This window comes from Labeo rohita, chromosome 23 (assembly GCF_022985175.1).
Source record: "Labeo rohita strain BAU-BD-2019 chromosome 23, IGBB_LRoh.1.0, whole genome shotgun sequence".
Classification (NCBI taxonomy): domain Eukaryota; kingdom Metazoa; phylum Chordata; class Actinopteri; order Cypriniformes; family Cyprinidae; genus Labeo; species Labeo rohita.
The window spans coordinates 5764529-5776712 of NC_066891.1; the positions used below are offsets into that span (position 1 = coordinate 5764529).

General features: G+C 31.5%; 1 protein-coding gene across 5 annotated transcripts in view; it reads left to right on the forward strand.

The window, feature by feature from the left end:
• Positions 1 to 12184, forward strand: part of gpsm2l (G protein signaling modulator 2, like) — a 35947-nt gene that overhangs the window by 8457 nt on the left and 15306 nt on the right. For 3 of the 5 annotated variants that reach the window (XM_051097081.1, XM_051097080.1, XM_051097078.1), the window contains exons 2-3: positions 9683 to 9904; positions 9997 to 10132. In XM_051097081.1, the coding sequence (XP_050953038.1) occupies positions 9684 to 9904; positions 9997 to 10132 (357 nt within the window). In that variant the 5' untranslated portion in view covers position 9683. Of the gene's footprint in view, positions 1 to 5361; positions 5594 to 9682; positions 9905 to 9996; positions 10133 to 12184 lie in introns of those variants that run through there. The other 2 variants (XM_051097076.1, XM_051097077.1) reach the window with 2 other exon arrangements.

The following is a 12184-nucleotide window of genomic DNA, read 5'->3' on the forward strand; positions in this document are numbered from 1 at the left end:
TTTCGTTTTAGTTAACAATAACAACACTTGACTCAGATGGACTATTACGGCACTTATTTACTTATTTATTTATTTATTTATTTTCATTTTTACTTGAAAGTTGTGACTTTTCCACTATTTAATGATAAAACAGTTATTCACCGAGTATATTTTAGATATTATTATCCATTTTGCATATTTAAACTGCCATGTTTTTTTGTTCTTTATTTTTTTTATTTCTATTTTAGTTTTACTTAAGTTGTACAACTTACACATTTATTTCAGCTTTGTTTAATCTTTGTTAAAAATACTGAAATATTATTATTATTATTATTATTATTATTATTATTATTATTATTATTATTATTATTTTTAACAGTTTTAGTTTATAATAACAACACTCATAGCAGCTTAATTTACAACTTAAATTTCCATATGCTCCTCACACAATGCTTTTGTTTGGCTTCAGAAAACTTGTAAAATAGCATCTGATGCAAATGGACTAATTTTCGTTCCACAGGGTTCCGCAGAACTCATGAAAAGACAAGAGGGTGAATATAGAAGTTTCAGTGAACAGTCTCTTTAAAGTCAGAGTTTGAGAAATGAACAGAAGTAACGAGCAACATATGCCTGGCCTTTCAGTAAGTATCAGTGAAATTCATTACTTCGTGAGAAGTATGAGTTAATATATGGTGCGAATTAGTCATTTGCATCAGTCAGTGGAGAAATCGTGTCAGCCGCTCGGCCGGCGTCCCACCTCGCTGAGGATAATGAAATTAGAACATGTGAACGTGGCCAGCCTTCCGCTGAGGACACTCTGGGCAAAGCGCAGGATTTAACTCGACCTAATGGATTTTCCCAGCGTGCCCTTGGTTACCTGACTGTTTCTCTGGCTGGAGTTGATTCGTTCTTCACGATAGCATCTCACTCTACTTCGGCTGTAGATTAAGTGATTCTGGCAGGCTTTCTTGGATAGCTTTATTCCTTCACAGCTCTAAAGCCTTCCTATCATCTCTTTTTCTTGCTAAGGTGTTTCTAAGGTGTTGTAAGTGGTTTCCAGGGTGTTTTAGGGGATTGCTAGTTGGTTTGGTATGCTGGTTACTAGATGTTACTCCCCATGTTCTTAAAAACTATGTAAAAGTTTGGAATTAGTATATATATATTAGGGGTGTAATGGTACACAGATGTCACGGTTCGGTACGTACCTCGGTTCGAGGGTCACGGTTTGATACAATTTCGGTACAACAGGAAAAAAATCTACTATGCTAGGTTTCTTTTTATTTATTTTAAACAGACAGTAGTACAAATTAAAAAAAAAATTTCCACCTACATGTGAAAATACTAAATATTATATCAAATTAATGTCACATATAGACTATAAAATCTGCAGTACATATATACATACAAGGAATAAATACTTCCTATAAAATATACTTAATTTAGTTAACTGATAGACAAGGAGAAAAAACTGTGCGACACGTAACATGGCCTATATTTACTGAGTTTCAGTTCAGTTTTGTGACAGAAAGGAAACTCAAATGGCAGAAAGCGATTTTTGTTGAAGTTGATTTTGCTGGTATGAGGAGCATTGCTAGCATTGCTAACTTGACCGCGCAGTTGGTAATTTATGAAAATAAAACACAGTGAACGAAACATCAGCACGCCCGCCTCACTGTGTCACTGTTAGAACGCAACTGAAGTACAAAGTCTATCATTAATATTTTAGCATTTGGATGCATCGCAAATATAGAAATATTAGGGAATATTTCGATTTGTGCCGAATGGGAGGGGTAGGATACAAGAGCACAAAGCTCCATTTCGCAGACAGTTGAGTGTGCAAGCCTTAAAGGGGTCATCGGATGCAAACTTCACTTTTTTATGTTTTTTGAACATTAATGTGTGTTGGCAGTGTATGTACAAATCTACCCTATAATGATAAAAATCCATGCAGTGGTTTTTAGTTAATCTGTAAAAATAATATCCCCTTTTTCAAATCGAGCCATTCTCAGATGCCTGTCGGTGTGGCGTCACACCCACAGAGGCCGCTCCCATGATAGTTGATTGACATGAGCGTCTTAGCTCAGACCCCCCTTAAATCAGCTGTAACAGTCCGGCCGCCATTGTTTTGATGACGGAGCAGGGATGTAAGTTAGACAAGAATACCTCCGATTGAGCGATTAAAGTGTTGTGTTGCTGGATGTAATAATGAACATAGTGGTCCTCATTTACTCCTGGCATCTGAGCCACTAAAGATGCAGTGGATTACGTTTGTTTGTGAAGGGAATGCGTCTCCCGATCTACATATTTCCGTCTATGTTCGCGCGAATCATTCTTGATCCAGCTTCACTTACAGCAGAAGTGAGTATAAGGGTTTTTTTATGAATCTTTGCGATCGCCTTTCCTAATAACGTGCGAGTTAGAAGGTTTAGCGGCTAAACATTAAATAAACAGTAAACAGGCTCGTCACTCCACGGAGAGAAGAGAGGGGAGGGGCGAGCAGAGCTCATTAACATTTAAAGCAGCCTCGACCAGAACAGGACGATTTTTGCAGAGCTGACTTTGGCAAGGTGAAAATGGTGTTATTTTACGCTACCATTGACAATTTTTAACCAAAGTATATTATAGACTTTTCATCAACTTGTGGAAAATGGGCGATGACCTCTTTAATATCCTAATCATTTTTGGCATAAAAGAAAAATAGATAATTTTAACCCATACAGTGTATTTTTGGCTATTGCTGCAAATATACCTGTGCTACTTAAGATTGGTTTTGTGGTCCAGGGTCACACATTAGAAAAGGTTTCTATTTCTATTTTATTCCTTGACGACAGCATCTCGCTATTTCAGCTGGAGATTAATCAGTTCTGGCAGGGTTTCTTGGATTGCTTTATTTCTTGACACATTGCTATAAAATCTTCACATGTTCTCTTGTTCTTGCTAACTCTCATTGTTAATGCTGAGAGTGACTAGATGTTTACATATTCTGAAGAACATTGTGCACTTGCCTGTGCAAATGTTGCTGACTAAGTTGTTTGCTTGGTTGCCAAAGCCAGAAATGTAACTAGACCCTCCAATCTAGTTATGTTTTGGATCGCTTGTTCCCACGTTCCCTCGTTTAGTTTTCTTTCCGTACAAAAAGTATTCTCTTACCATCATAACATTACAGTTGAACAACTGATGTCACATGGACTATTTTAACGATGCCCTTACTACCTTTCTGGTCCTAGAACGTGTCAGTTGCATTGCTGTATGCAGGGTCAGAAAGCTCTTGCATTTCATCAAAAATATCTTAATTTGTGTTCCAAAGATGAATGAAGGTCTTATGGGTTTGGAACGACGTGAGGGTGAGTGATGAAAGAATATTCCTTTTTGGATGAACTGTGCCTTCAATTCTTAGAGTAAGGATTTTGTTGTCAATGAAATCCCATTTTTGTGTCTGTATAAAAATAAATTACCAAAATTGTGCTCATTAAAATATATGAAAGAAAAAGTGATCATACTAAATTTATGAGATTTTGAATTATTAAAACTTATTGCTAACAAGTGGGCAAAACCTAGTGTTTTAAAGGATATAGTGGGAATTTATTAGCTATTGAGGGCTGTGACCTTTGAATAGAGTTCTGTAATGCCATCTAATGATTCTAGTTTTGAATATGCCTGCCAAAATTGTGGTATATAAACCGTTACACTGAATGACATTTTAGTGGGTATCTTTTGTAAAAATTAGGACCCTGTGGAATTCAGTTTATTTTTCCCAAATTCTGTTTTATTCTTTTCTTGTTCATGTTTTTTTTTTTTTCAGTTTTTTTTTTTTTTTTTTTTTTTTTTCAGTTTTTTTTTTTTGCCCCAGTTTTAATTTTTCTAGATATATTAATCAAAAATAATTAATTGAAACGTGCACAATTTAACAGCGATTTATTAAAACTTTACAAAGAAAAATAATTTTAAGGCCTTATAAAATCTGTTTACATAAAAAAAAATGTACATAATCAAAAGCATTTTTTTCTTTAATGTTATTAATTTACTATATTTAATTTTAGTTTTTTATTTAATATTTACATTTTCTGGTAAATAAATACTGGTAAATAATTTTGCTGGTAAATATTCCTTAAATAATGTTTTAAAAAATATTATTATCATTATTATTAGTAGTAGTAGTGTCATTACATTAAGTAATATATTTCTGTCACAGTTTCTTCAAATTAAACCACACTTTAATTTTGACGTGTTGCTATGAAGACCTTTTAAGTTTTAAAGTTTGTATAGTTTTTCTGAAAAGAAATGGTATTCTCTTGAAGTGAGTCTCAGAGCGGTTCTAGAGATTACATGTTCATATACTCATATATTGAGATGGCAGAGGCTAAAAACAACAACTAGCGCACACCTCAGTATACGTGTAGTAAATGAAACCGGACGCATGTGCCATTTATTCATAGAGACATGCTGAACATGCAGGATTCTTATTTACTGTTTTTGTGCCTTAATATTCACGGACACCAGCCCATTTCTCATTTTAATTAATGTGTACTGAGCTACTTTTCATTTATTCATCCAAAAACTCACAAATTCCCAGACATTCCATGTTAAAAATTGGATTCCATCTTTGTTTTATGCATCTCAGAAAGCATAGGGCTCTAAAAAATGTATGATCATCATTATTTTTTGCTCAGAAAATAAATGAAATTGAACAGGGCTTATTCTAATGTATTGTTTTGATACCTGAAAACCCCTTTTTGTCATTGGCCCAATACTTAACTTTGAGTATAAGCAAAAGTAATAGCTTGACTTTGCAAGCAAATCCAAAACATGGATCTTCTATGAACTACTGATGCTGATAAAGAACTGTTACTTTTATGCGTTCAAGATTCCAAAAGGTTGTTTTTTTTGTGCCATAGAAGAAGCATTTTTCGTTCTTTGAAGAACCTTTCAGTGAATGAGTCTTAAAACAACCACTATAAAAAACCTGTTGTGGAATGAAAAGATTCCATGAATGTTTAAGTTCTTCACAGAACCGTCAATGCCAGTAAATAACCTGTTTTTTTTTTGTTTTTTTTTTAAGTGTAAGTGGAAAAAATCAGAAGCATTTTTTCTGAGGTTGACCCATCCAACTGGAACAACGGGTTTAGAAGCACATTAGATCTCCTCTCTTTCCTCTTTTACGTGTGATAATCTCCATGTGTCATCTCACTCATAATTGGAATTGACACTTGCCATCGGGTGTCCGTAGATGACACGGACATGTCGCACCGTTGCATCTGCTATCAACAGGCTTACCGCTGACCCTCGTTTATGTGTGCGAGACCCGGCGTAACCTGTCAAAGCATGTCAACAACAAAACATTTTACAAGCTAAAGGCCGTTTGGTTGCACAGAGGCTTCTCACTGGCGTAGAGGGCTGGGAAAGGTCTTACAGAGGGGGTTATCCTGTAATTCTGTGTCTTTTGGAAGAGTTCAGTCTGTTTCGGGATGTGTCTGAGAGGGTCGAAGCCGTGGGTCGCATGCTGCACCCCGTGGAGAATTAAACGTGTCTATCACACCAGAGGAGACAAGGTCATACAAAAGATTGGGATGTTTAGACGGTGCGCTGAATGTTCCAAAAAGAAAAAGGAAAAAAGGTGAGGTGTGTTTTGGTTTGTGGGTTTTCCTGCACACAGTTGACATATGTGACCCTGGACCACAAAACCTTAAGTAGTCTTAAGTAGCATGGGTATATTTGTAGCAGTAGCCAAAATACATTGTATGAGTCAAAATTTGTATAAGATTTGTATAAGTTGTGTAAGATATTAAGTACAGTTCCATGAGGATATTTGTAAATTTCCTACTGTAAATATATCTAAACTTAATTTTTGATTGGTAATACAGTATGCATTGCTAAAAACTTCATTTGGACAACTTTAAAGGTGATTTTCTCAATATTTTGATTTTTTTGCACCCTCAGATTCCTGATAGTTAAATAGTTGTCTCAGCCAAATATTGTCCTACCCTAACAAACCATAAATCAATGGCAAGCTTATTTATTCAGCTAAGGTTTTCAGATAAAGTATAAACTTATGACTGGTTTTGTGGTCCCAGGTCACATATTTGGTTGCTACGGTGTTGCTGGGGTGTTGGAGGTGATTGCTCGTTCGTTTTAAAAGTCTGGCATCAGTAAGATTGTTTTTGAAAGAAATTTCAATTTTTATTCAGCAAGAATGCATTAAATTAGAAAAACTGGCAGTAAAGTGGCAGTTTTAAATAAATGCATAAGTTTCCACAGAAATATTAGGCAGCACAGCTGTTTCAGTATTGATAGAGATGTTTCTTGATCAGCAAATCAGCATATTAGAATGATTTCTGAAGGATCACTGAGGATCACTGAAGACTGGAGTAATGATACTAAAAATGCAGCTTTTAAAATATAATCAAATAGAAAACAGTTATGGTAATAATAATTCACAGTCTTTCTGTTTTTACTGTATTTTCAGTAAATCAAATCAATGCAGCCTTGGTGAGCATTCAAGACTAAAAAAATCTTCCCAACCCCAAACATACAGTTGAGGTCAAAAGTTTACATACACCTTGCAGAATCTGCAAAATGTTCATTATTTTACCAAAATAAGCGGGATTATTCAAAATGCATGTTGTTTTTTTTAATTTGGTATTGACCTGAATAAGATATTTCACATAAGACCTTTATATATAGTCCATAAGAGAAAATAATAGTTGAATTTATAAAAATGACCCCGTTCAAAAGTTTACATACACTTGATTCTTAATACTGTGTTGTTGTCTGAATGATCCACAGCTGTGTTTTTGTTTAGTGATAGTTGTTCATGAGTCCATTGTTTGTCCTAAACAGTTAAACTGCCCGCTGTTCTTCAGAAAAATCCTTCAGGTCCCACAGATTCTGGTTTTTCAGCATTTTTGTGTATTTGAACCCTTTCCAACAATGACTGTATGATTTTGAGATCCATTTTTTCATATGCAACTATTACAGAAGGTTCAAACGCTAACTGATTCTTCAGAAGGAAAAGCAATGCATTAAGAGCCAGGGGTGAAAACTTTTGAACCGAATGAAGATGTGTACATTTTTCTTATTTTGCCTAAATATCATATTTTTTCATTTAGCACTGCCCTTCAAAAGCTACAGAAGATACTTGTATGTTTCCTAGAAGTCAAAATAAGTTAAATTTATCCTGATCTTCAAATTCAAAAAGTTTTCACCCCCCCCAACTCTAAATGCATCGTGTTTACTTCTGAAGCATCAGTGAGCGTTTGAACCTTCTGAAATAGTTGCATATGAGTCCCTCAGTTGTCCTCAGTGTGAAAAGATGAATCTCAAAATCATACAGTCATTGTTGGAAAAGGCTCAAATAAACAAAAATGCTGAAAAACCAAAGAATTTCTGGGACCTGAAGGCTGAAGAACAGCAGGCAGTTCAGGACAAACAAGAGACTCATGAACAACTATCACTAAACAAAAAAAACACAGCTGTGGATCATTCAAGTAACAACACAGTATTAAGAATCAAGTGTGTAAACTTTTGAACGGGGTCATTTTCATAAATTCAGCTATTATTTTCTCTTGTGAACTATATGTAAACGTATTTTTGGTGAAATATCTTATTGAGGTCAGCACTAAATAAAAAATAACATGCATTTTGTACGATCCCTCTTATTTTGGTAAAATAATGAAGATTTTGTAGATTCTGCAAGGTGTAAGTAAACTTTTGACCTCAACTGTATGAACATTATCTGTATTGTGATTGGCAGTCCCGCCCACAGTGAAACTGGATTTGTTTTTTACCTCAGCATTTTTACTTTTGGCGAGAACCGAAAATGTACTTCAACTCAGACAACAATTGGCACCTGATGTCTATACATGGAAACATAGTGTGAAATAACAAACAGAAGTCTTTGTATGCGAATACAACATGCGTGTTTATGGTTTTCAGGTATCAAGTCAGCCTTTTGGTTGTTGGTTCATGGAAACATTTTCAGCTGAGATTCTTAGTCATTCTGTGACACTATATAAAGTCATCATAAGGGAGTCATCATGTTTTTAGTGCATGCCATACATTTTCAAAGTCTTGTGTAGGCAAACACCTAATGATTTTGGTGTTGTAAAAATTCTTTTTAGATTTGTTGTTTGCCCCAGGCAAACTTTTCAACTTAGTGTCTCCTTAGTGTGTATAAAATAATAGGAAATGAATTTACAGTAAATAGACTTTCTAAGCTGTTTAGATGACCTAGACTCATCTATAAGGCCTCTTAAAAAGGCCTCTGTTTGTAAATATAAAAGTACAGTGTGTGTGAAGGTTAGAATATGCTTAAACACAAATACTAAACTGCTTATTAAGTTTAAAAACCCTTAGTTGCTCTTTTCTTTTAATAGTCTTATTAAAGTACCCTTTAACTGTCACCCTCCCCTGCAGTGGGACGCCTACGTTTACTTCACCGTATTACAAATAAATCCTAATCTAATCATGACAAACTATACATCGTTGGAAAGGTCTAAGACTCCAAATAGATATTTTACCATATATTTGTGATAGTAATTATGTAGGAAAAGTAATAGATTAATATATGTCAAGAGTGCAACTTAAAAAAAAATCTACATCATAACATGAGTTTTGACCTTTGTCACAAAAGACTTTCTTTGTTGCCTTTTTCCCTATATCACGCTTTAGAAATCATAAGAAATTATATATCAGTTCAAAACTTAAAATCTCAAAATTCATCCTTTGAAAGACATTTTAAAATCAGACATTACATTACCACGGAAAATGTACATCAAAATCATATTACAAAATGTTTTCATTCATGAATTATAAAAATTTAAGTCTGGATAGTGCATTTTTATGTCTGTTTTAAAAAATGGGAGTGACAGTTAAAGGGTTAAACTGAAATATTTTATGATTTCAGTATTTCTCTATACTTTCGTGGTATCTCTATGCTCATCCTAGTTACAGCCCTAGTAAATAGACATTTGGTTGAAAATAAACCAATAAAATATGTATGTTTGTTTGTTCTCAATTAATTATTTTATTCATTTATTTTTTATTTATTTTTACAATTTATTTAGAATTTATTTAATTACAGTTTTTGTATTATTATTATTATTATTATTATTATTGATCTAATTTATTACTTATTTGTATTTATATATTTAATAATGTATTATTTTATTTATTATTATTATTATAGTTTTAATTGTTTTAATTGTTTGTTTTAATTATTTAATTGTATTTTTATTCATTTTTGAATTTAATTAATGAATAATTTAATTGTATTATTGTTATTATTATTTATATATTTATTATATATATATTATTATTTTTTATCTAATTTAGTACTTATTATTTTTTATTTAATAATTTATTATTTTACCTATGTATTTTTATTTATAAAAATATATTTTATTTATTATACTTAATAATTTATTATTATTATTATTATTATTGTTGTTGTTGTTGTTTTAATTATTTAACTGTTTTTATTTTATTCATTAATTTTTATTTTTATTCATTTATTGTACTTAATTATTAATTATTATTTAATTGTTCACTTGATTTTTGAATTGATTGATTATTGAATTGATTTTTTTATTTTATTTTATTTTTACCAGATTTTTTTTTGGGGGGGTTCTCTGACCTCATAAATAACCTAATGATCCCATCTTATCCTAATTTTGCTCTTCGCTCACCACTCTGCTCTCCCGTGCAGGATGGAGGCCTCGTGTCTGGAACTGGCTCTGGAAGGTGAGCGTCTGTGTAAAGTGGGAGATTACCGAGCAGGTGTCTCGTTTTTTGAGTCAGCCATTCAGGTGGGCACAGAAGACCTGCAGATTCTGAGCGCAATCTACAGTCAGCTGGGCAATGCCTACTTCCACCTGCACGAATACAACAAGGCGCTGGAATACCATCGGCATGACCTCACGCTCACCAGGTCTGAATCTGGAAGCTTATGTCACTCTTTCAAAGCTGGTAGGATTATGTCCTTATCTAAAATAACATGTTTTGTTATTCTGATGTTTTCAGAACTATCGGAGATCAGCTGGGCGAAGCTAAAGCCAGCGGTAACCTTGGAAACACGTTGAAGGTTTTGGGTCGCTATGATGAAGCAGCAGTTTGTTGCCAAAGACACCTGGACATTTCCAGGATGCTCCATGATAAGGTGAGGTGTTTAAAGTTCGTTTTAATGCAGTAGTTAAACCCAAAATAAAGGTTAGGTCGTCGTTTATCATTTCAGTGCAAAATAAGATATTTAAAAAAAAATCTACAGTATGATTCTCACGAACCAATGCTGTTCTGTATTGATGTCAAACCTGGCGTGTCAAGGCACAATGTACATATGTGCGATGTGTATGTGTGAATAAGATCTGACAGCTATCATATGCCGTCATCAAACTGGGAATATCACATATTGAATGGTATTGACTATTTTTATGGATTTTTTTTTTTTTTTTTTTTTGTGTGTTTTTATGGAGCTCCTGACCTGGTTCTGGTCACAATATGCTTGCAAAGCCAAAGAAAACATTTAAGTAAAAATAAACAAGATTCAAGCACTTTAAATGCATTTATTGACTGATTTTATTTATTTATTAATGTAAGCAATACCAATTTATTTATAAACTGTTCACACATAAATAAATAAAACCGTATGTATTTACAGTATTTTTATGATCAAATAAAATACAACTTTTTAAATAAAAGAATTTTTAAATAAATAAAATAGTAATGATTTATTAACTGATAAAATACTCAGACTGTTTAAACAAATAAATAGTAATAGGATTTTAAGTAATAGGACTTTTAATTTATTTAAAATTTCTTAATCACTTCCCCTTAACATGTTTATGTACTGTTATCAACTAAATTTCTAAAAGAATATTATTAAATAAAATGTTCAGCTAAAAGAAATTTAAAAAAATGATAGGAGAAATAATTAAAAGCACCTTAAATGCTTTATTGACTGATTTTATTTATTTATTTGAGCAGTACTGTTTATTTATTTATTGTTCAAACATTAATAAATAAAATGGTATTTCCAGTATTTTTTGATAAAATAAAAATAAAATGTTTTAAATAAAAGACTTTTTAAATAAATAAAATAGTAATACATTAAAATTGAATTTACTTATTTTTAATTTTTTAATCACTTTCCTATAAATTTTTTGTATATAATATCAACAAATGTTTTTAATAATACTGTGAAATAAAATATTCAGCTAAAATGCATTTATTGATAGATTTTATTTATTCATTGATTAACTGTTCAAACATAAATCAATAAAATGTTATGTATTTTGAGTATTTTGTGATAAAATAAAAACAAAACTTTTAAATAAAAGACCTTTTAAAATGAACAAAATAGTAATGATTTATTATTAAAAAAAATAAAACTGATTGTTCAAACAAATAAATAGTAATAGAATTGTAAGTAATAGGACTTTTTTTTTTTTTAATTTTTCAATCACTTTACCATCAAATTTTATGTTATATTAATTTAGAAATGTAAATCATACGTTAAATAAATGCAAAAAAATAAAATAATATTTGTTTATTTAAAAATACATTAAAAATTATATTTTTACTAATATAATTTGCACATTGGTTGAAAAAAGATACAAAGCAGATATAATAAAAAACTAAAACGGTCATGTATTTGTTGACATAGTCTTTATTTAGTGATGTGAATGATAACACAAATAAAACACAGATCAACAAAATAGCTTTTATAATTGATAAAATAAAATCATTTTATGGGAAAGTGATTAAAAAATTAAAAATGGATGATAATGGTTTGGACGGTCAGTTTTATTTTAGCAATTAATAAATCATGACTACTTATATTTAAAAAGTCTTTTATTTAAAAAGTTTTGTTTTTATTTAATCAAAAATACTGTAAATATATACCATTTTATTTGTTTATTTATCAATAAATAAATAAATAAATAAATAATATTACTCACATCAATAAAAAAATCAAATCAGTCAATAAATGCTTTTAAAGCGCTTTTAATTATTTCTCCTCACCACCATTAAACTGAAAAAATAAATTAAAATAAACAAACAAACTGATGGAATTACTTTGGAAATTGTCAGACAATATTTCAGATTTTTAATCGCTTTTTGACTAAAAATGTGTAAGTGTTCATTATATATAATTAGCAACCAAACTTTTTAACATTAGCATGATCTATTTTTTTACAAGTGTGAGTAAATG